The 23,137-nt window shown below is 37.1% G+C and overlaps 7 protein-coding genes across 8 annotated transcripts; 4 read left to right on the top strand and 3 right to left on the bottom strand.

Annotated features, from left to right (window-relative positions):
* Positions 1-1,251: 1,251 nt before the first annotated feature.
* LOC17896910 (protein BONZAI 3) lies at positions 1,252-3,054 on the bottom strand. 2 transcript variants are annotated; one of them, XM_006303260.2, is made up of 6 exons: positions 2,875-3,054; positions 2,461-2,598; positions 2,101-2,265; positions 1,872-1,985; positions 1,653-1,749; positions 1,252-1,528 (listed from the first exon to the last, which is right to left on the bottom strand). In XM_006303260.2, exons 1-6 carry the CDS (start codon positions 2,965-2,967, stop codon positions 1,422-1,424), a joined length of 714 nt encoding a protein of 237 aa, XP_006303322.1. In that variant the 5' UTR covers positions 2,968-3,054; the 3' UTR covers positions 1,252-1,421. The 2 variants fall into 2 exon arrangements, with proteins under 2 accessions (XP_006303322.1, XP_023632625.1); XM_023776857.1 differs by having other exon boundaries at positions 2,077-2,265.
* LOC17897945 (pentatricopeptide repeat-containing protein At1g09220, mitochondrial) lies at positions 3,033-4,591 on the bottom strand. Its single transcript, XM_006304716.2, has one exon. The coding sequence runs from the start codon at positions 4,569-4,571 to the stop codon at positions 3,051-3,053; it is 1,521 nt and encodes a 506-aa protein (XP_006304778.1). The 5' UTR covers positions 4,572-4,591; the 3' UTR covers positions 3,033-3,050.
* A 44-nt stretch (positions 4,592-4,635) lies between these two features.
* Positions 4,636-7,793, bottom strand: LOC17900752 (U11/U12 small nuclear ribonucleoprotein 65 kDa protein). Its single transcript, XM_023776856.1, has 11 exons — positions 7,568-7,793; positions 7,245-7,316; positions 6,941-7,150; positions 6,679-6,760; positions 6,404-6,544; positions 6,027-6,188; positions 5,774-5,947; positions 5,357-5,444; positions 5,167-5,225; positions 4,991-5,056; positions 4,636-4,860 (listed from the first exon to the last, which is right to left on the bottom strand). Exons 1-11 carry the CDS (start codon positions 7,753-7,755, stop codon positions 4,774-4,776), a joined length of 1,329 nt encoding a protein of 442 aa, XP_023632624.1. The 5' UTR covers positions 7,756-7,793; the 3' UTR covers positions 4,636-4,773.
* A 1,815-nt stretch (positions 7,794-9,608) lies between these two features.
* LOC17898438 (nicotianamine synthase 3) lies at positions 9,609-10,687 on the top strand. The gene has a single exon (XM_006305306.2). The coding sequence runs from the start codon at positions 9,681-9,683 to the stop codon at positions 10,650-10,652; it is 972 nt and encodes a 323-aa protein (XP_006305368.1). The 5' UTR covers positions 9,609-9,680; the 3' UTR covers positions 10,653-10,687.
* A 441-nt stretch (positions 10,688-11,128) lies between these two features.
* On the top strand, positions 11,129-13,177 carry LOC17899254 (proteasome subunit beta type-4). Its single transcript, XM_006304043.2, has 7 exons — positions 11,129-11,212; positions 11,287-11,351; positions 11,437-11,513; positions 12,132-12,261; positions 12,357-12,516; positions 12,603-12,788; positions 12,873-13,177. Exons 1-7 carry the CDS (start codon positions 11,207-11,209, stop codon positions 12,984-12,986), a joined length of 738 nt encoding a protein of 245 aa, XP_006304105.2. The 5' UTR covers positions 11,129-11,206; the 3' UTR covers positions 12,987-13,177.
* A 1,568-nt stretch (positions 13,178-14,745) lies between these two features.
* On the top strand, positions 14,746-15,789 carry LOC17899101 (transcription factor bHLH149). The gene has a single exon (XM_006304148.2). It carries the CDS (start codon positions 14,983-14,985, stop codon positions 15,595-15,597), a length of 615 nt encoding a protein of 204 aa, XP_006304210.1. The 5' UTR covers positions 14,746-14,982; the 3' UTR covers positions 15,598-15,789.
* A 3,406-nt stretch (positions 15,790-19,195) lies between these two features.
* LOC17900071 (importin subunit alpha-4) lies at positions 19,196-23,126 on the top strand. Its single transcript, XM_006304647.2, has 10 exons — positions 19,196-19,728; positions 20,138-20,234; positions 20,336-20,427; positions 20,527-20,658; positions 20,882-21,067; positions 21,206-21,369; positions 21,614-21,692; positions 21,774-21,902; positions 22,212-22,339; positions 22,460-23,126. Exons 1-10 carry the CDS (start codon positions 19,495-19,497, stop codon positions 22,839-22,841), a joined length of 1,623 nt encoding a protein of 540 aa, XP_006304709.1. The 5' UTR covers positions 19,196-19,494; the 3' UTR covers positions 22,842-23,126.
* Positions 23,127-23,137: the final 11 nt, after the last annotated feature.

The raw sequence follows: 23,137 nt of genomic DNA on the forward strand, positions 1-23,137 counted from the left end.
TTATTTTAATCTAGAAAATTCCAAAAGCGTGGACCGAGGAACATTGATGGTGTATATATGTATTTTTGCATTAATGGGTTTCTCGTGTGAAGGATTGATTAGCGTAAAAGCTACTCAAAATCTGACTTGGATGGATGATGAGATGTATAAGTAACCCACATAAAGCAAACTTTTTGTAATGTGAAAACTGGACTGCTTTTATGCCATCTTGCACGTTCTTGCTACTCATTGATCCAGTTAGTTTAGTTCTCATGATTTAAGATTATTGTTCTTGATCCCTTTGCACGACTCCATTCTAGAATTGATACACATCTTTGTCACAGTAATATCTCAGCTAAACTGAGACTTCATTTAGCACCAAAGATATGGGAACACGTTCTAAATCAGCTCCCAAAACTTTGGAAGTTTATGATAAGAAAGAAAGAGCACAAATACTCATTAGTTGAAGATTAGTTTGAAGTCCTAATTACAAGGAGTCTTATATAGTATGTGTTCTGTGCTATGTCAACTGTGAATGTCCTGCATGTTTAACCACTCCTCTAACATCCATCAGTTTACGAAATCTCTGAGCATCTGAAAAATCTTCCAGTACCACATAAGATGTTGGACATAAGCACATAGTCTCCTCCATGGCTGCCTTCCAACTCCATTAGCTTCCTAGTAATCCTCTCATCCATTTCTGCATCATCATAAACGCTACAAGCTCCAAGAAGCATTCTCCAAACCACGGCCTTCTGGTCGATTGGGATCTCCAAAGCAATCTTCTCTGCTTCTTCTAATCTTCCTTTCCTTATTCAAAATATCTACTAGACATCCATAGTGTTTTACATTCGGCATGATCTTGTATTTGTTTACCATTTTGTTGAAAGCCAAATATATAGGGTTTAGAATGGGCTTCGCTTTCCCGTTCATCAATCCTTCGGTTCATATATAGCATGTTTGAATGTAGGAGGACATTCATACTTTATCAGTTTATCTGTTAATTCTTGAAATTTAAAGTTTATTATGCCTACGATTACAACAATATGGGGATGTAGCTCAAATGGTAGAGCGCTCGCTTTGCATGCGAGAGGCACGGGGTTCGATCCCCTGATCTCCAACGTTTTTTTCTTTTTGAAGTATTATTCTTCGGCTAATTTTGACAGATGTCTTTCTTCTCTTGTCATCGTATCTAATCAGTTTTACATTTTGATGCGTGATTATATCAGATTCTTCTTATTCTTTGTCAATAAGTTACATAATATTCATATATACAAGAAAAATGATGCTACGGTGATGCATTTATGCTATAAATGTATAATTATATACATGCTTTAGCAATTTCTTATATGTTTTCCTTCATTTGTTTTTCCAAATTAAGTAAATTGAGAGCATGTTGAACTATGCTAGCAAAATAAATGAAAATAGACTATGCGGTGAACTCAAATTGCAGGAGCGCCGACCGGATTGATATTTCTGGAACGGACATAGCTCAGAAATTGACCGGGAAGTTCTTCTAGAAGTGCCTGCACCACTGACACTTGTCCACCTGCACCCCAACCAAATTTCAATTTTTTTACTATCAAATCCAAATCGCATCTATATATAGATAACACAAACAATGCCTTTGAAATGTATAGAAATATTTGTAAATGAAGATATCTAAAACTCACTATGGATGTCTTTCATAGGCACGAATTGAACGATGTCCCGTGTAGCTATCCTACCGGTAGAACTCTCTAACCGGCGACCATTATCAGCATCAAGTATCTGAAATATTTACAAGGTCAAGTCACACTAGACAAGAACTTGAAGCTTTTGACAGAGACGATACGAGCTAACAGCGAGATGAGATATAAAACTTATTTACTAGACAAAAACAAAACTTTTACCTCCATTTGTCTGAAGTCTGTGTTTCCCACACCGACTATAAGAACTGACAACGGGAGATCAGAAGCTCTCACCAATGCGTCTACTGTACCCGCCATGTCTATAAGGACTCCATCCTGTTCACACATCCAAACATTTTGACATTCAATCTAATAGATTCATTAATAACGGATGCACATTCGATCTGAATTTGGCCAGAGTTATTACGCATCTGAGTTCTCGGTCTCTTACTGTAATGATGAGCAGAACATAGTACTTTGGACTGTTTTGTGAGAGTGACTGTGAAGCAGTATGAGCAGCCTTGTCAACCACATGGCTGAATAGAGTTGGTCCCGCTAGAGCAACATTGCGAAGAGAACTCGCATAAGCTGCCATGATTCCTTCAACTACAACAACCTGAAAAGGAAAAGAGAATATGAAACTATGTGACACTTAACATGTAATTTCGAGAATGCAATGTTCATGGTTCTGAAACTATAAAAGAGACAAAAGTTCAGTATAATTTATTTGTAATAATATACACCAGTATAAGCACAATACACTAGTTCCAATAATAAAAAAGGCAAAACAGTTTTCTGTCTTGTAAGTTACCTCGTCGCCATATGATGCTCCATTCAAGTTTAAAGCATGGGACACAGAGCCATCCGATGTTCTTCCTCCAAAACCCCAGGCAGGAAATCGCTTATCAGAGTCATAAAACTGGATGACCTCTCCTACTTCCATAATAGCCTGAGAAATAAATAGAAAACAAATTATGTTAATACATATGATGATAGATCAAGGGAACCCTCACACTGAAAGAAACAGCAATGAGACAATGCTCTTATACTCAGAATAAATATATAGATTAAATGGCCATATTTCTGTTATTTTGTTAGCCGTTTGCGAGAGACCTAATCATGCAGTTCTAGTCCAATAAATTTCTTGATACAGATCACAAAAAAGAAAAAAAAAAAAAAAAAAAACTGATTCCATACAAAAAGATTGAATGTGTAACAGTGGTACCTGCTGATATGAGTTTGATCTGCCTGATGGATCAATGTATTGCAAAGAACTTGGATTTCGGGGATCACCATTTGAAGCTGGAAGACAGACCATCAAGATTTAAACTCAAGGTTTCTATTAGTTGAAGATTAGTTTGAAGTCCTAATTACAAGGAGTCTTATATAGTATGTGTTCTGCTATGTCAACTGTGAATGTCCTGCATGTTTAACCACTCCTCTAACATCCATCAGTTTACGAAATCTCTGAGCATCTGAAAATCTTCCAGTACCACAAAAGATGTTGGACATAAGCACATAGTCTCCTCCATGGCTGCCTTCCAACTCCATTAGCTTCCTAGTAATCCTCTCAGCCATTTCTGCATCATCATAAACGCTACAAGCTCCAAGAAGCATTCTCCAAACCACGGCCTTCTGGTCGATTGGGATCTCCAAAGCAATCTTCTCTGCTTCTTCTAATCTTCCTTTCCTTCTCAACATATCTACTAGACATCCATAGTGTTTTACATCCGGCATGATCTTGTATTTATTTACCATTTTGTTGAAAAACTCTAGAAATTCTTCTTCTGCTAAACCTCCATGGCTACAAGCGTTCAACACACTCACCATGGTCACTCTGTTCGGTTTCAATCCGAATCTTTCCATGTCTTCGAACATACTGACCGCTTCTCTCCCCATTCCGTGCATTGCAAACGCCGAGATCATCGTTGTCCATGATACCAGATTCTTTCTTTCGTTTGGAACCTCCATGAAAAACTTCAACGCGTTTTGAATACACCCAGATTTTGCATAAGCGTCGATGAGTGAGTTTGTGACACGGATGTCCCATGGAACAAACCCTCTTTTCCTGACATAAGCATGAACCGATCCGCACATCTTTTGATCTCCAAAGTTCCAAACAGCTGGGAGAATGGCTAGAATGGTTACCTCGTTTGGCATTATGGCGTCGCAAGCAACCATTCTTGAAAACAAGAGTATAGCTTCTTTGGGTTTATTTACTCGTGCATACCCATCAATGATAGTGGTCCACGATACTACCGTCCGATTCGGCATCTTCTCCAAAAAGAAAAGAGCTTTTCCAAATTCTCCCATATTAGTCAGGCCAGTGATCATGACATTCCAAGTTACCGGATTTCTCTCAGGCATTTCGTCAAACACTCTGTAAGCATCAATCATGTCTCCACCAACGAGGTACATGCCGACCAAAGCTGTCTGCACGTAGACATGAAATTCAAAACCCAGTTTTAGCGTCAGCCCATGGAGTCCAATTCCCAGTAGTGAAGATGGGAATCTCGGATTCGAACTCGCTTTCAAGAGAAAGAGGTAAGTGAAGCTATCAAAAGGAGGCAGTCTCTTGTTGTGATCAGACAAGAAATGGAGCCGCTGGAGTTGGTCGTAGAGGAAGTAAGCCCGAAGAGGGGTTTCGCCAAGAGAATAGCATCGAAGCAGAGGATTGAATAGAAAAATTTTCCCAGAGTTCTGCTTCTGATGAAGGAGAAGAAGCCCAGAAGTGGTGATGTGAGAATGGAGCTGGTGGATGATTCTGAGGTTTGATTCATTTTTGTGCAGAAGAGAATGAAAGTGTTGGATTGAGATGATGTTACCGTCAGATACCAAAGTCGAATAAGAAGAACAAGAATGTTTGATTATAGTGTAAGAGCGAAGAGCGGTGGTTCTTCTCCATGAATATAACAAGAACATAATTGTGTACACAAACGAATCTAGCAAGAAATGATTTCAAGGATTCATTTTAGCAAATCTCAGCTTCTACCATTAAATATTAGGCAGCTATATTTTTATTGACTTTTTTAATCTGAGAGTCAAAGTTACATGATGAACCCACAAAAACCTTAAATTCTACCAACAAGAAAACAACACTTATATATATATATATATATATATATCATTCGTTTGGCTTGGCTGCTCCAGGATTCCTGCCAAACTGGATTATCATTGGTTTTCCTTTGAACACAAAACCATTTACAAGATTCTGCAAAGTCACAAAGAACACTTCAGTCACGCTTTTGTCTTATCTTAAGGCGCAAAATGAATGCTTGTTAATGATATATACTTGATAGTATTTAGACATTTATGCAGAGGGTGTTGTTAAGGATTATAACCAGAGCACGATGTGCGACTTCAACAGATGGAAATGTCAAAAAAGCTTGCCCTCTCATCCTTCCTTCCTGTAATATTATTTAATTCACACTTTCAATCATAGTCATAAAAGAGGAGATTGATAATAATCCAAGGCAAGTTTAAGGTTAAGAAAGTCCATGGACGCAAGCATCATCACCTGCATCAGCCTCACACCAAGACTGGATTTAGCTGCTTCCATGCTTTCAAATTGTGACCCTACATGAATGCAAAAATTTAGACTTCCAGAAAGGCAAGGTGTAGTCAGCAGGCAACAACTTGTAAATTAACAACTCGTAGATTGTAGTATTTTACAAGATTTTGATTTGACTAGCAGTACTATTTCTTACCAAATATGTAGTAGAAATCATCAATAGCAACATCTTTGGCAAGGTTTTTGATATACAGCACAACCGATGGATTCCCAGCTGTGTAATTCTGCACACAATTAAAAAAAAAAAAAAGCATTTTCTCTCAGTCATCAGTGAGTATATTTCTTCGGAAATGATACTTTATATTTGGAATTATAAGATAAAGAAGGGAAATATTCATGAAAGAACATAGAAAAGATAACATTATTATGCAGTAATTATATTTTCATGCATAGAGAATCCTTAGTAACAACTAACAAGTGTGCCTAGACAATGAGACAAAATACATTTCCCATACCCAAAGAAAAGGCTGGAACTGATAATCAGGCTCTCACATCATTAGGAAGGTTCTACTTAATATAAATATATTATATAACTTGATCTTAGTATCCATACCTTGAACATAGGCAGTGAAAGAATATCTTGTGAAGGTAATTTTCCTTTCTCCAACTCTTCTATACTCACAAAGGGTTTAAAGTTTGTATCTTCTTCTCTGGGCTCGTCTTCAGGATTTTCATTCTCATTATCCTCTTTATCTTCGTCTTGAGCAACTTTTTGGGTAATCTTGATCTAACGGCATGACCTTACATATATCAGCATAACTACACAGCATATTTTTATTGAAATGTAATTGTGGATAATAGGATACCTGCATAACATGTTTATTCTTTCTAATTCGAGGGATCTCTTTTGGAGTCAAAGAAGAAGGTTTCACTCCAACAGTCTCATGCGGCACATCCTTGTCCATACCAGGACCAACAAGATTTTCATGTCTAGCACGCTTCCTTCCTGATTTTGATGTACCTGTATCCTAAACGTAATACCATCACAATTCTTACCCAAGTACTCAGTATCAATGAATATTGCATCAGTTATCATTTATCACATGAGTTTACTAACGAAAAGAAAATAAAATGAGAACAAAGCAACAACTGTGGTATGTAAATCTAAGCACCCATAACAAGCTTAGCATGAAGCCATGTTCTTAAAATCATAAAAATGCAGATATGGCATGACGCATCATACCTCATCAGATTCCATCTCTGACTCGCTACTAGATTGATTCTCCAAGTCAGTTGGTTGGGGGCCAGTTTTAGATAGAGGTGGTCTGGGCAGGGCAAGGCGAAAAGGAGGGGGGAGATTCATTTTGTTCATCAGATGCAGCACCTATGATCAAAAGGTCTAAAATTACATTTCTAGTTTTTTTCTGCACACCATGATAGTTGATATCTGCAGATTATAAATGAAAAACACTTATAGTCACCGGTCATATACAGTGAGTCAGTGACATTAGAGCTAACCTGGGTGTATAACGGTGGCACAGCGATAAGGGCATTAGTAATGTTGGCTAATATATTGTCATCAGGTGGTGGGTAAGCATATCTGCAAAATGAAACCGATCAAACATCTGAAGCGATAAAATGATTAAAGAATAGTGTTGTGTTTTCACATTGTGTTTAGAAGGATGAGGAGACTTACACACACTAACACTCATACCTATTTTAAAAATAAAGTGATAGGAGATGAAACAAATCTAAAAAAAGTAGTCACAGTAAAACTTACTGCAGGTGAGGAGGAAATGGATAGTTTATGCCGAGTTTAGGAGCTATCGGTTCGCCAGAAAGCATCTGCTCAGGTTTTGAATCACTGTTGGCGACAACTGTAGAGAAAGCATTTCCCTTGATCATAGATTCTTCTATTTGTCGAGACTTTTTGTTCTCATTAGGTTTATTAGCTCTCTGTACTTGTAGAACCTTACCAAGAAACCTCAGCCTACACAACCATCAAACCAGAAGACAAAAAAAAGGAGTCTGAGAAACTTCATTCCAGCATATTAATGGAAGATGAGAAATTCTGAAACTATTACCCATTTAATTGACGATGTGCTTGAGAAGCAAAAGCTTCATTCTTGAAATCCACAAATGCAGCATTTCTCAATCTGTGCTAGCAAATATAATAATATGTCAAGTTAGACTAATCCACATTCAATCACTTCTTCTCGAGTAATGAAACAGTCTTTTCACCATGTAATAATCTAACATTCCAAGATATATTCCTTCAAAAGCCTTATGAACAGGAAAAAAACAACTAAGAACTTTTCAGTCCCATAACTTCTAACGATACCTAAAACCTTCTAACTAATACTAATTTCCAAGTGAGTCTAAAGATAAAGGTAGCTGAAAGTATTACTTTCCACCGGAGCAAGGACGAACAGCAGAAGCTCCGTACTGAGAGAAGAGCCTAGAGACGATATCATGAGGAATTCCATCAGGAAGATGCCGAACCAAAAGAGTTACAACAAACGGCTCTGAAACCTGAGAATCAAATTGCGCCGCCGGTACATTCACGACTGCTTCCGATGTCGCATGTTCAGCCATTAGAGCTCGAAACCCCACCCAACTCAGAACGATGACAGTTTTTTCTTCAATGAAATTGATTTGTGAGTTAACCGGACTAGATTTTGGAGTCAGTTATCGAAAGTTCGAATTCGAAACCATACAGACCAAGAGAGAAAAGTACATCAAAACCGGCAAGGCCTTTTGAGTGTTGAAATTTGTGGGCTTATCCACCTGTGAGGCCCATTAAAGAAGTTTTTTTTTTTTTTTCCTTGTATTGGTTTAGTAGATAGCTTATTATTTGTTATGAGTGACAAATTTAGGAGTAGCATATATAAAATATCAGTAAACAAATGTGTTGATAAAACATGATCTTAGGACATAAATTAATAATAAGAAGGAAAATAATGTGAGGAAGAGATGGAGTTGACAATGAAGTGAAAGATGATTATAACTTGTAACTTGACCAAATATACTTCCTTTCATCTGCTTTCAAATATTAAAATTGACAAAATTTTAAAAAGCTTTCATGCAATTATCAAACTGAATCTTGAATTTTTGGGAAATGTTAAGAATAGGTCCATTTCCAGAAGAAGATAATGTTCTTTTGGCGTGTGCCTTCCACACACTTCTTATGGCTCTCCTTGTTTTCTTGTCTTACTCTTACAATATCTCAAATTCTTCACGCAATCATTTTTCTTTATAAACATACACAAAAACAATTAAAAAAATAAAGAAAATATAGGAATCATGGAATCTCGTTGACAAAAAATACGTAAGTAAAAATTAATACTGAATTTAAAAGAAAGAAAAATATATAATTAAAGAGTTTGCATGGATTTTGTAGGCATATCAAGTTGGCCGTGGAGTTAATACAAGAGGCAGTAGTAATATATATATATATATATTTTTTTCTTTGCATAAGAAATATAATATGATAATATACGTCACTTTCATAAGAGAATATCGATCTTTTCAAGTTGGCGTGTGTCTCTAATAAGTACCTCTTATTATTTGATTATAATTTCATTTACGTTTTTTTTTAGTTGTCAACGTATCCCATATATGCTACTCTCCTAAAATTCCTAAAAGCTAAATTAAGATCGCTTTTATTTATTCTTTTTGGATAGAACAAAAAATGATTTGCGTGAAGAATTTGAGAAAATTTGAGAAAAAACGAAGGAGAGCCGTTAGAAAATTGTGGAAGGCACATGCCACGAAGATATTATCGTCTTCTGAAATTCGCATATTCAGTTCAATAGTTTGTACTCTTGCAATTTGTTGTCCAAATTTGAGAAACTAAAAAGTCTAAAACTTTTGAGAATTCACAAAATCTCTTGGTTGTTATACATCTTGAACTGCGCATAATAATATCGGATTATTTCATCATTTAGCATGTACGTTTACATGCATGCTATACGCCTATCGATCAGCCTATACATATAAAATAATAAGGCATCAATTTTGTATTGTTTCATATATACGAGCTAGTTGGAACTGGAAGAAGTAGATAGATGCATGGACTGGCCACATGCAAACTTTATCTCTTTTAATTTTTATAAAGAAAGATCAATTGGGTAAATACAGACTAATTATAAAAACTAAACCAAAACCCTATATTTAAACTGTTATCTCCTATAACCCAAAGAAATTATCATTATTTTAAAACGATGTAGACATGTAGTCTAGTTTTGTAAATTTATAATAGTATTTTTCTAGTGATCCTAATCAAAATGGAAAAAAATCAACAACGACGCAAGTATTTTATTTGAAATTGAATAATGAAAATGTTAAAATAATAAATAAGATTCTTTTTGAGCTGATATGGATCCGACCTCACTGCCAATAAATAGCCATAACTCCAAACAGTTCAACACCAGAGAAAGAAAAACACACACACACACACACACAAAACAGTTTAAAAAAAAAAACAAAAGAAACCAAAAACCTCATCGTGCAGTGTCTACATGGGTTGCGAAGACGAACAATTGGTGAAAACAATATGCGACCTCTACGAAAAGATCTCAAAGCTCGAGAGTCTTAAACCATCCGAAGATGTTAACGTTCTATTCAAGCAGCTCGTTTCCACATGCATCCCGCCTAACCCTAGCATCGACGTCACCAAGATGTGTGAGACTGTCCAAGAGATTCGACTTAACCTCATCAAGATCTGTGGCGAAGCCGAAGGTCACTTAGAACATCATTTCTCTTCGATCTTGACCTCTTTTCAAGACAACCCACTTAACCATTTAAACATTTTCCCTTATCACAACAACTATCTAAAACTCGGAAAGCTCGAATTCGACCTCCTCACGCAAAACCTAAATGGCTCTGTCCCAAAGAGCGTGGCTTTCGTTGGATCTGGTCCTCTCCCTCTCACTTCCATCGTTCTTGCTTCATCCCATCTCAAGGACACAATCTTTCACAACTTTGACATCGACCCATCTGCGAATTCACTCGCTTCTCTTCTGGTTTCCTCTGATCCAGACATCTCTCAACGCATGTTCTTCCACACCGTTGATATAATGGACGTTACAGAGAGCTTGAAGAGCTTCGACGTCGTGTTTCTAGCTGCTCTTGTTGGGATGAACAAGGAGGAGAAAGTTAAAGTGATCGAGCATCTGCAGAAACACATGGCTCCAGGTGCTGTGCTCATGCTGAGGAGTGCACACGGTCCGAGAGCGTTTCTTTATCCGGTCGTTGAACCGAGTGATCTTCAAGGGTTCGAGGTTTTGTCTATTTATCACCCGACAGATGATGTTATCAACTCCGTGGTAATCTCAAAAAAGCTTCCTGTTGTCTCCACTGGGAATGTTGGTGGACCCTCATGCTTGCTTAAGTCCTGCAATTGTTCCAAGATCCACGCCATAATGAACAAGAAGAAGAAGAAGAACATGATGATCGAAGAGTTTGGAGCCAGGGAGGAACAATTGTCTTAAAAGGACGTTGCTTGTTTCTTAATTTTCTATATTTGAAAGCTTCTAGTTTTATGCTTTGTGGTCTTTGTGTTGTATGTTGGTATCTTTCCTCAATTGTTCTTTGTGTTTTCTTTCTTTCTATTTTTATAGAAATGGAATTGAAACACAAACATATACATATGATAGCAGTGCCGAAAAGTATGGTTGAACGAATAAAAAGAAATCCAAAGAAATTCAACCTTTACAGATTTTATAGCTGAGCCAAAAAAACATCTATCACTTGTAATTGCAAAAGTGTATTTACATGTTAACATAACTAAATAACCGCAGCATCGGGCCAATCGAGCAGGCCCAGTAGGTTTAACTGTAAAGGAGTCGTAGCAAATTAGAATTAAACAGACTGAATGTATAAACGGGCCTGAATTGAACTGAATGGCCCATAACAGTTCGTGAAACTGTAAGGCCCGACCCGTTTCAAGTTGTGTGTCTTGAGCAAAGAAGAAACACTTTGGTTAGAGCGAGAAGAAACATCAGATCGTGAGAGAGGGAGAGGAGCCATTGGAGTTTCTGAGAAGATGACCGTAAGTCGGATCAATCTTTCTCTTCCTCATGTTTTATTTTTGTTTATCGTGCTTTTGTTCTTTTCCATGGGCAGTTTACGATTCCGATTGAGAACGGTAATGGAGTGAAGAACGCTGAGGCCGATTCCCAAAGAACATTGTAAAACCTCTCTCATTAAATATTCTTTGAATCTTGGAAGACAAAAAAATTTGAGATTTCGTTGTCTCATATATAATTTTGTTAGGTACCCGTATGTAACTGGAACCTCAGTGGTAGCTATCAAGTACAAAGATGGCATTTTAATGGCGTCTGATATGGGAGGTATATGATGCTCTCTACCTAGTTTCAGTATTGTTGCTTGGTTGCTCGATCAAGCTATTTACTCTTTTAAGCTTTGCTTCTATGTGAGTTGCTTGCAATATTACTAATGCTGGCTAGATAAGAAAAATAATCCGGAGTCAGGATGTGTGAAATTTATATTCATCATAGTATATTTTTGGTGAGAGGTTGGTATATTGAGTGCTCAAGTTTGGTAGTGAAACCGGCGGCATTGTCACGTCCAGCACACTACTATCTCTGTCTCTTAAACTACCTTGGTGATTATTATAAGATAGAAGAAATGGCTAATTGGGAAATAGGAATGAATGGTGATTATCACTTAAGACCTACTTTATCATTAGCAAAAGAAAAGGCTTTGATATAGTTACATTTTTTTATAACCTTAACCCCCCCAATATGAAATAGTGTTAAGACTTTGTATGCAGAAAATTTACTGATTGAGTCAACAATTTGGATAATATACAGTATCTAAGTATGCCTCGTCCTCTTCTAGAGTTCTAAGCATTTCCTTAACTCAAATGCTGAATTCCTGGATTTTCGGTTCTAGAGAATGGTGTGACTGTTATTTTAAAATAAGCTCAACATTTTGTTAATCTGCAGGTTCATACGGATCCACCTTAAGGTACAAGAACATTGAGAGGATGAAGGCTATTGGTAAGCATTCTCTTCTTGGTGCCAGTGGGGAAATCAGCGACTTTCAAGAAATTTTGCGTTATCTTGATGAGCTCATGTAAGAATATGTTTGATACAATGTTTCTTTTTTTGTCGATTTCCTTGTTAACCATTACCACTTTGGCCCATGATTTAAACTCTTTTTGTCTTCAGGCTGAATGATAACATGTGGGATGATGGTAATTCCTTGGGACCGAAAGAAGTTCATAACTATCTGACCCGAGTTATGTATAATCGCCGGAACAAGTTCAACCCTTTGTGGAACACTCTTGTCCTAGGAGGTGTAAAAAATGGAGAGAAGTACCTTGGGATGGTAAATGCCTTATAAGACCTTTTTCTCGCATTCGAACTTGGTAATGAGCGTAGCGGTTTTGAAATGAATGCTATGATGTTCTATAGGTCTCAATGATTGGTGTTAGTTTTGAGGACAACCATGTTGCCACAGGGTTTGGGAATCACCTAGCTAGGCCGATTCTTCGTGATGAATGGCGTGAGGACCTGAGTTTTGAAGAAGGTGTCAAACTACTAGAGAAATGTATGCGTGTACTTCTTTACCGTGACAGATCTGCTATCAATAAGCTTCAGGTCTGTTTTAATTTCTGTATGCCAACTCAATCTAATTGGGGAATCAGATCATTGACCAAACTCGGTTATATGGGAAATTTGCAGATAGCAAAGATGACAGAGGAAGGCGTGACGGTCTCTGAGCCATACTCGCTTAAGACATTCTGGGATTTCAAGGCGTTCACAAACCCAACAGTAGGTGCAGAAGGCTCCTGGTAATAACTCAGAAAAATAAGAAAACGAACCATTAGCCAAAAACAAGCTATATAATCCAAGAGAGGTGTTCCCTTAGTGTGATGTTGTTGGACAGTGACCCTCTCTGTGTTTATGAATTTCTGAGTAACATTTAGTGGAATTATGGTTTTAGTCTAATACTTCTCCATCTTGGTTAACGAGTGAGCATTTGTCTTTGTCCCTTGCACAATTGGTCTAAAGCATAGAGAAAACAGATAAGGGTTACTCAAGTCCCCTAAGACTCCGTACGCAGATAACTCAGAGAAGTCGGTTTCGAATATGAATAAAACCAAAATTGCTGTCTATTCTCATGACTTAACCTGAATTTGAATGAACTAATTACCCCTGGGGGTTAGATATCTATATAATTCCAAATTTAAAACTTTTAATTGGGAGAGAAAGTAATAAGATAAAAGAAAGTCTTTGGAGGGAAGTTAAAAAATAAAAGGGGTACCTGGAGACGGTGTCTCAATTAAGGGGGCAAGCCTCTCTGGCCAGCCACAGATAAAAAGGACCCTTTTAGATTCTCTTCAAGATCTTCTTCTTCTTCTTCTTCTTCTTTGCATTAACCCACACATTTACAATTTATTTACATTAAATAAATGCACACATAATATCATATTCCTCCTCAGCATATCATATTTTTTTTTGTTAGGTTTTCCCTCGTGATTCCACAGCAATGTGCAAAAAAAAAAATTGATTACAAAAATGTTTTACATTGGTTGCTACCTAGATCATGCAGTGACATATCTTCCATTCTAAAAGGATTGATTTATTTTTTCTTTTGTAAAGATTGTATGAAAACAAAAATATGTACTAATTGAATGATTAAGTTAATGGGTTTTCTCTACTCATTAAATCTTTGAAAACTTTTATGTATATGATATTCCTATTTAGACTACATGCAACTCCATTCATTACTCTATAGATTTGATTTGAGGTATCAATTGGAGACATAGAAACAACAATCCCACATAGTGGAAACTTAGCTTGTTGGCCGAAACTTGTCCACAAACTTTAAACAAGTGAGACAGTAAAGGTGGTTTACAACAAGAACAAAAGCGATCCTTTTCTTTTTCTTTCGTATATGGCAGCAGCCCCATGAGAGAATGGTCACATGGAATGCTTTTTTACTACTTTCTTTCGGTGTTTGCCTATTTCATCACTTTCTTTCTGAGTGCGTTTTATTTTGTTATCTCCCTCTCTTTTCTCACCTTTTAAAATTGTGTTTACAAACCGACATAATTATCCTCCCATACTGATCCAATCCAACAATAGTTTGTGCTGCTATGTTATTCTATTGAGTGAGTATCACGACCGTTGTTTGATACCAATAATATTGGGATTAGTACTAAAAACGATTACTTATGACAAATCATCATAGATTCATCATACTCGTTGTGATTGCAAGTTAATATTATCCAGATTCATCACCATCATCGTTTCTTTCTCTACATATTTTCTTCTATAACCTTTGGAATCACTAGTCTGAAAAATGTACTATAAACTTAGAAAGTATATTTGGTCCAAAAAAAAAAAAAAAAAAAAAAAAACTTAGAAAGTATATATATATTATTTTTTGTCGGATTAGAAAGTATATAGATATATTTGCATCGGTCAGCATTAATTTGACAATTTGAAGGCAGGATTTTGGAGTTATCAAGCAAATACCGGTGAAAAAGGGTAAAAATGGTATTAAACTATGTATATGAAACAAGTCTGTGGTATAGTAGTAGTAGTAGTAGTAGTAGCCCCGCTGTTTCACGGCTCTAGAGAGATATATAAACTGCTCTCTCTCTATCTCCTCCTTTCATCTTCTCTTGTTTCCAAAACAGTCACATTCCAAACGCACCTCAAAGAGAAAGAGAGACTCTTAGATTTACATATCTATCTCGAGGCTGATTCTGAAACGACACCAAGAAGAGAGAGAGAGAGATTTAATTTGGTTCTTTTTTAATCTCTGGTTCAGTAGTCGGGTTTGATGGTGGATTCGAATCTATTTCCAAACATCGAGGTCACTGGTGGTGAATCGTCTCAACGGAAGAAGCCGAGGATATCTGAGACAGACGCGGATTTAGAAGCACGACGGATCAACGAAGATTGCTTTAAGAGATGGAAAACGAATCGTGTTCAGCAGATCTACGCTTCCAAGCTCGTCGAAGCTTTACGCCGTGTTCGTCAAAGATCCACCACCACTACCGACGAGGCTGATAAAGTTGTCTCCGGTGCGGCAAGGGAGATACGTGATACGGCCGATCGAGTTCTCGCTGCTTCTGCTCGAGGTACGACTCGGTGGAGCAGAGCGCTTTTAGCTAGCCGCGTCCGAGCGAAGCTCAAGAAACACAGAAAGGCGAAGAAGTCAACCGGTGGTTGTAAACCGATAAAAGCCGCGAGTCGGATTAAGTTACCGGCGGTTGATAGAAAACTCAAGATTCTTGGCCGGTTAGTTCCCGGTTGTCGGAAAGTCTCCGTACCGAACCTTTTAGATGAAGCGACGGATTACATAGCGGCGTTAGAGATGCAGGTACGAGCTATGGAAGCTCTCGCCGAACTTCTAACCGCCGCCGCACCACGGACGACGTTGACCGGACCTTAACGGCGGCAGTTAGTTTGTCAGTTGTTAATTAGCTTTATTATTTTTACCTTTTTACCCTTTTTATTTTGATCAAGTGCTTCTTCTTTTTTTTTTTTTTTTGGTTTGAGTCTTAAGCGATTTTAATTTATTAAATTCATGTATTTTATTTGTATACATCAGTTATCGATTTTGATCCTTCTTTATTATTCCATAGATAATCAAAGTTATGTAAAACAAACAGCAAAACAGCCAACTAATCTCGATTCTAAAAACTGTTCAACCCTTAATTCAAAATTAGACCTTTGCAACAAAAAAAAAAAAAGTAGAGAAGAGAATAAAAGTTAAAAACAAATAATTTGCAAGTTGGAAAAATTCAAAAAAAGAAAAAAAGAAGAAGGAAGGAGAAGAGAGAGCATGTGCGCGTAACGTGTAGAGGACACCCACCTTAATTTTGGGGCCAATGGGATACCCATGTGATTTCTGATAGTCTTTTTTCCTTTCACGTTCAAAGTTTTTCTAAACATGTCATCCAATGTGTGTAGTATTTGTTTTTGTCCTGATCAGAATACTCTCTAAACCCTCTTTTAAATGATTAATAAAAACAACTTGGACCTTCTTGAATGTCAACATTAGAACCAACACAACAAGGATATCATTACGACTCTTCAAGAGAATTTGACAATATTGAATATTTTTCGATTATGGTGTTGTTGTTTAAGTTATATTAGTAGTAGTAAGTTGTCAGAAAGAAAAAATCCACTAGGTAGGAATGACAGACATCGAAAGAAGAGAGTGAGTGAGAGCAAATTAAAAAAGGACCACAAGAAAAGGAAAAAAATGGGCACCAAAATAAGGAGAAACAATATGATACGAACGGAACGATTGAGAATATGAGTCTCTCCTTGGAACATCTTTCTTCCCTCTTTTAAGACTTCCCCACCCCCACCCCCCACGTGTGCTTGCTGCTCTTTCTTACTTATTTACGCCCCCGATATGTCTTTTATACAGCATTCACACACCCCTATTTCTATATCAAAATTAAATGGGGGAACATGTTTGTGTCTTCCTGGTTACACGAAGAACAATTTCTCACAAATAGTTTTCACAAGATCTCAGTACCATATTTGGATATTCGAGCTTTTGGAGTATGATATAGTGTTAACCTTTGTAAAATATATTTGTAAAATACATAGAGCAAGGAAACTACAACCTATTAGATAATTCCGAACTCATGTTTGCATTTTCAATATAGTATTTTTGTCAACTAAGATATCCATCTCATCCATAATAATGTTATCCATCATCTTTTGTTCCTTAAAAAAAAAGCAAATTAATCTTTTGTTCTTTTCTTAACACGGATGATATCAGTTGTTTTTTTAAAATATATATATTAATGTATTCGGTCATATGATATGGTTTTGTAATGAAATTTAATATTAGATGCGAGGAAACTTATATATGTATAAAAGTGCTTTTGTTATTTTAACTAAAATAATATAAATGCATCGAATGATAGATACATACCAAAACAAACAAAAAAAAAAGGAAGAAGGGAAAAACGTGGAGTTGGCCATATGTGGCTAAAAAGGTAGACCCAATGTGATCACATGCAACCATGTGACTCCAATTATGAACCTCATATGTGTGAGAGAATGTGGCCGAGGAGATTTAGATTGCCATTTCTTTTTTTTTTTTTTTTTTTTTGTATATCTTCATATCATACAACCCTCAACGCTGTTTACAAGTAAAAACAAACACTCATAATTATTTTACCCTTATATAGTGTACTACATAGTTATCAACCAGCTCGTAAAATAAAAAAACACTTTCATAGTTATCGTTTGATAATTAAGTCCCTCCCCCATATTCTTGAATTAAATGAGGTTTTGTTACAATAGACGTCTATGGGATTATGATGTAGACTTGTAGAGTGTGAGACGGCGAAAGAGAGAAGGAAAATGCAATCCGGTTGCCAGGCAGAGAGGTACTTGAACAACCAGAACACGGATTGTTGAGTTAGTAGTGGACGGTGCGAGAAGCAAACAAAAACCCTTTTTGACAAAAAGATTGTAATTCAACAAAAAAAAAAAAAAAAAAACTCAACCATCATATTTTTTATTTTTTTTGGGGCTCAGTGTAATTGTTTGTTAATTACACGTAAAAAAGACTTTTGCGTGGTGTAATGAGATGGAACACGTGGCAAGACAGCATGCACTCGCGCACATGTCTTTGGTCAGACAGATTTCGTTGTCTTTTGAACTGTGCTCGTGTTTTCTAACATTTCTGCACGTGCTCTCAAGTCAACCATTATCCACTTCACCCCCCTACGCCCGATTTTGTTTCTACATCACTACCTTCCAGTTCCATTTCATATATACTTAAAAAATATATATTCATACAATCAAATTTGAAAAGTAATTTTTTAACAAAAAAAAAATAAAAATTTGAAAAGTAATTAATTAGATCGGTATATGAATATTGAATCGAGGCACTTCTTGAAACGTGTAAGGGTTACGTTCGAAGTTCGAACTAATGACTTCGTCAACTTATTTTTCTTAGTTTGGTTTTGTTTTTTTTACCGCCACTTGACGTGTTGGTGACGTAAGCTCATCATCCCATCCTACACGGTTCGAGGTTTATCCACCCGCGCGAGAAGCGACACAGATTCTAATTTTCGTAGTCCATGTTCGATCGCATATGAGATATTCCTTCATAGAAGCTGTCCTTACGCACTTCCCTATCGATTTCAAAACTTCTAAGAAAATCTTAGAGATCTACCCTTTTCTAAAGTTCGAAAGTTGTATGCAATATAACTAGTTAACTACTTTGAGTTTCTTGTAATCTCGATATCTACTTTGATTCAAAACTGTGGAAGGAACGTGAAGAAACTAGAACAAATTAAATAAACTGGACTATCTTACAAGATGGTTTCACACACTACAACACATTCTGAGAATATCTAAACCGTTATGTAGTCTTAGCCATCACCACCAGTTGATCCAGGGAAATTACAAAGACATCATGGTTAAGTTCAGTTCTTCTCGACAGAAAAAACTCTTTTGACGCCGTCAAGTCAGCTTTCGCAGTCATCAGTTATCTATTGAAGATCTTGTGGAATCCTGCGAGACAAATACATATTGTTTTTTCAAATGTTTTTTCAAATACATAATTACATATGATACAAAATCGGAGAAGGGTTTGAGAGAAGTTCATGTTACCAGAAGATTATGAACCATGCACGTCAAAGAATGAGACAGAGGAAAAAGTCATTGTCTCAAAACTAGCGACCATTAATTAGTTCTGATTTTATAATTATCTTAACAATAAAGTCTTCAGTTTTTATGATTTTGTGGTAATTCAATACCTTTCTTTTTTTAGTTGGGTTGTGATTTTTCTTTACAAACCTTTTTTAACTTATTATATCGCAAGTTAGGTATCAAAGTATCAAACACTTAAATTATCATATTGGTTATTTCTGGATCAGAATGTTCTTTGCTGCCATATGATTGCATAGAAATATTCAACAAAATCCAAAAAATCCAAAAATCCAAATCAATGAGGTTGCACATACCAGTTCTTCAGTAAAATACATAAAACTTCACTCTCTCGTCAAAAGAAAAAATTGAACCCTTTTTTATCTAAAAAATAAAAACTTCAGTTAACTCTAATTAAACAACTAAATACAGTATTGCGACAGCGTAGAAACACTTCTATGTCAGAAGGAAGGATCCAAGTGGTTCCAACAACCAATCAAACACCTACCCGGATCCGACCCGGCAGCACCAGACGACTCGTCCTCCACGATCCCGTTTTCTCCAATTTCAATTTCCGCAAAAGAGAGGAGACAATAGCGAGAGAGAAGGAAGATCCAGACGAAGTGGTTTCCGGGAAGAGAGAAAGAGAAAGACGTAACGAACGATGTCGCTGAGGCCGAGCACACGCGCGGAGCTGAGGAAGAAGATATACAAGACAGGGGTCGATGCCGATGAGGCGAGGCGGAGAAGAGAGGACAATCTCGTCGAGATTAGGAAAAACAAGCGTGAGGACAGTCTCCTCAAGAAGCGTCGCGAAGGGATGATGCTCCAGCAGCAGCAGCAGCCTCTCGGAGCTGGCCTCGACGGTCCCCAGAATGCTGCCGCTGTTGAGAAACGAGTAAGTTGGGCTGCTCTGAATTTCGATACTTTTGTGCCCAATTTTGTGATTTGGATCTCTCGGTTTGATTAGTGAGTGATAGATCTTTCTTTGACTGTTGAAAAAACTGAGGCTTTGATTCTGTTTCCCACCTCAATTCTAGATCTCAGCTGCTTGAAAACTCCCAATCTCATAATTGACCATCAAAGTTGGCTTCTTTGCTTTCGGGAATTAGATTTATGGATTTTTGGGATCCTTTTATGACCACAAATCTGATCATGTATGCTGATCGCCTTTAGTTAGATATCGGGATATCTAGTATCTGATCTGATGATCTTGTTAATGGATTGGAGGCGTTACATTTCTAGCCAAGGTGAGATTTCGTTTCCGTGGAAACAGCTGTTTGATACTGTTCATGTGCTTTTGACAGCTAGAAGGTATCCCGATGATGGTACAAGGTGTTTATTCTGAAGATCCTCAAGCTCAGCTAGAAGCCACTACTCAATTTAGAAAGTTGTTATCTATAGGTAGGTATACATTGGTTCTGTTCAGAATTATTATTCTGTTCTACGGTTATATGTGTTTTATTGACATCTGATGGTTGCTTGTACCTCGCTTTGATAACCAGAGCGTAGTCCTCCTATTGATGAAGTGATCAAAGCTGGGGTTGTCCCACGATTTGTGGAGTTTCTTGGAAGGCAAGACCATCCGCAATTGCAGGTATGTATTGTACTTCACACATTGTAGATTTGTCGTCTATCAATTGCACCTTAAAGACTCAAGAATGGTTTGGTAGCTTAACGTAAAGTTTGTTTACAGTTTGAGGCTGCATGGGCTTTGACCAATGTTGCATCAGGAACATCAGATCATACTCGGGTTGTGATTGAACAAGGGGCTGTTCCTATCTTCGTTCAGCTTCTTAGCTCTGCTAGTGATGACGTTCGGGAGCAGGTTTGCCACTAACTAGCTAGATAACTGTGCACTTCCATTTTATATTATGACTAGGATATATGCCTTTAAATTCCGTGGTCGTATTTGGTTTGTTTGTTGTTTCTTTTGATCTTTTAGTGTGTTTTTTTGTGATATGGAATTTAGTCTGCCAAGTGCTTTTCCGTTGTATATGTGCTAAAATGTCTAGTGGTTTCTTACAAACCCTTACATGGTACCATTGCAGGCGGTGTGGGCCTTGGGCAATGTTGCTGGGGACTCTCCTAACTGCAGGAATCTTGTTCTCAACTATGGGGCTCTTGAGCCTTTGCTGGCTCAGTTAAATGAAAATTCTAAATTGTCCATGTTAAGAAATGCTACATGGACCTTGTCCAACTTTTGTCGTGGTAAACCACCAACACCATTTGAACAGGTAGGACTAAAGAAATGGATTCTCTTTGATATTTAGACAACTTATGGTTGACAGCCCAAGTTTTTTTTTTAAGTGTTATATATGTTTCTTTACATTCGTATCATTACTCAAGCCTAGTGTTGGTTGTTCATGTTTCAGGTGAAGCCTGCATTGCCAGTTCTTCGGCAGCTTATCTATCTGAATGATGAAGAAGTTCTCACCGATGCCTGCTGGGCCCTCTCCTACCTTTCAGATGGCCCTAATGATAAGATTCAGGCTGTGATTCAGGCAGGTGTCTGTCCACGACTTGTAGAGCTTCTGGGGTTAGTTCTATTTTGTTTATTTCTAATCGTATTTAGTCTCTTTAGTTTTTTTTTTCCTTTGGATTCTTAGTGTTATATATGTCGGTCTTTCTCAATAGAGGTGTTGCTATCTTCAAATTTGTGATGCTTTTTGATTATCTTTTGGAAAGTGGTTGTTGATGTTCTTACTGCCTCATATTCTTGTTCCTTCCGTATACTGTTTTTATTTTGTGCAAATATACTAATTAATATATCATTCTTCAAGTCATCCATCACCTACGGTTCTCATTCCTGCCCTTCGAACTGTGGGGAACATCGTAACTGGTGATGACTCTCAGACACAGGTAAGATATGTGACGAACGACTAAAATTGTTTTGGGTGTTTGCTTTGGGATTTTGACTATGACTGTGTCCTTGCTTTTCAGTTTATAATTGATAGTGGTGTACTTCCCCACCTCTATAATTTGCTTACGCAAAATCACAAGAAAAGTATTAAAAAGGAAGCTTGTTGGACTATCTCGAATATTACTGCTGGAAATAAAGTTCAGATAGAGGTATGAGTTTTTTCTTGCTATCTTTATTATGTCAAGAAGACGGTTGTTCATGAAAGAATAGTATGCTATTTCATTCTGATTCGGCAAGAAAAGTGAATAAGTTAATGATTTTGACTCTTTTCTTGAATTTAGAGCGAGCAAATTTTAGTACTTCCATATTTTCCAATAACATATCTGCTAGAAACCTGTTTATAATATATTTGTTATTGCTATAGGCCAAACAATACTTGTTACTGAGATATCGAGATTCATCAAAGTTTCAGAGGCTAAAATCAATGCTTTAATCAGTTTATATATTTGAAACAATAGGCTGTGGTTGGCGCTGGAATAATCCTCCCTCTTGTGCACTTGCTCCAAAATGCGGAGTTCGATATAAAGAAGGAAGCTGCTTGGGCTATCTCCAATGCCACCTCAGGAGGGTCTCATGAGCAGATTCAGTATGTCATCTCTATTCTGAAGAGCATTTTGCAAACAACTAACTTCATTTCATAGTGTTCCCACTTATACCATCATCTACTTGAAACCGAAAAATGCTCTTAACACTGTTTTGCACGCAGATATTTGGCGACACAAGGCTGTATCAAGCCACTATGCGATCTTCTTGTGTGCCCTGATCCAAGGATTGTGACAGTGTGCCTTGAGGGGCTTGAAAACATTCTCAAGGTTGGTGAGACTGACAAGGAGATGGGATTAAACGATGGGGTGAATCTCTATGGTCAAATAATAGAAGAATGTGATGGGTTGGACAAAGTGGAAAGCCTTCAATCCCATGATAACAACGAGATATATGAGAAGGCCGTTAAGATATTGGAGAGATATTGGGCTGAAGAAGAGGAAGAGCAGATTCTGCAGGATGGCGGGAATGAAAATTCACAACAGGCCTTCAGTTTTGGGACAAACCAGCCCGCTGCACCCCCTGGCGGATTCAAATTTGGCTGAAAAAGTTTAAAGTACAAATTGAATTCCTTTGGTTTGGGAACTTTTGCAACTGTTATTGACATTTGCCAGTTTCAAGTTCGAGTTTTTGAGTTCTGATGCAAAAAGGCTTATTTCTTCTGTTTTATCTTCTTTGTTGTCCTTATTCGTCTGAATCAATCTCTGATTCTGTATCTTAAACTATGGGATAGTGTGGTTACTGGTTTAGGATATGGTGTCACACTTTGTATTTGTCACTATTTTTTTTTTTCTTTTCTTTGTCGTTATTATATAGCTTTATAACTTTTACTTGGCAAGAG

This window comes from Capsella rubella, unplaced genomic scaffold (assembly GCF_000375325.1).
Source record: "Capsella rubella cultivar Monte Gargano unplaced genomic scaffold, Caprub1_0 scaffold_1, whole genome shotgun sequence".
Taxonomy (NCBI): Eukaryota; Viridiplantae; Streptophyta; class Magnoliopsida; order Brassicales; family Brassicaceae; genus Capsella; species Capsella rubella.

Coding starts and splice junctions, on each gene's coding strand:
- LOC17899254 (XM_006304043.2), top strand. Junction 11,352..11,436: donor GCCGATTCCCAAAGAACATT/GTAAAACCTCTC, acceptor TAATTTTGTTAG/GTACCCGTATGTAACTGGAA. Junction 12,789..12,872: donor CTGCTATCAATAAGCTTCAG/GTCTGTTTTAAT, acceptor GGAAATTTGCAG/ATAGCAAAGATGACAGAGGA.
- LOC17897945 (XM_006304716.2), bottom strand. CDS start 4,571: ATGTTCTTGTTATATTCATGGAGAAGAACCACCGCTCTTCGCTCTTAC.
- LOC17900752 (XM_023776856.1), bottom strand. CDS start 7,755: ATGGCTGAACATGCGACATCGGAAGCAGTCGTGAATGTACCGGCGGCG. Junction 6,545..6,678: donor TGCCACCGTTATACACCCAG/GTTAGCTCTAAT, acceptor TTTTGATCATAG/GTGCTGCATCTGATGAACAA. Junction 5,057..5,166: donor TTGGTGTGAGGCTGATGCAG/GTGATGATGCTT, acceptor ATAATATTACAG/GAAGGAAGGATGAGAGGGCA.
- LOC17896910 (XM_023776857.1), bottom strand. CDS start 2,967: ATGGTCTGTCTTCCAGCTTCAAATGGTGATCCCCGAAATCCAAGTTCT. Junction 2,266..2,460: donor GAGCATCATATGGCGACGAG/GTAACTTACAAG, acceptor TTTCCTTTTCAG/GTTGTTGTAGTTGAAGGAAT. Junction 1,750..1,871: donor CAGACTTCAGACAAATGGAG/GTAAAAGTTTTG, acceptor TAAATATTTCAG/ATACTTGATGCTGATAATGG.
- LOC17899101 (XM_006304148.2), top strand. CDS start 14,983: ATGGTGGATTCGAATCTATTTCCAAACATCGAGGTCACTGGTGGTGAA.
- LOC17898438 (XM_006305306.2), top strand. CDS start 9,681: ATGGGTTGCGAAGACGAACAATTGGTGAAAACAATATGCGACCTCTAC.
- LOC17900071 (XM_006304647.2), top strand. CDS start 19,495: ATGTCGCTGAGGCCGAGCACACGCGCGGAGCTGAGGAAGAAGATATAC. Junction 20,235..20,335: donor TAGAAAGTTGTTATCTATAG/GTAGGTATACAT, acceptor TTTGATAACCAG/AGCGTAGTCCTCCTATTGAT. Junction 21,903..22,211: donor GAAATAAAGTTCAGATAGAG/GTATGAGTTTTT, acceptor TTGAAACAATAG/GCTGTGGTTGGCGCTGGAAT.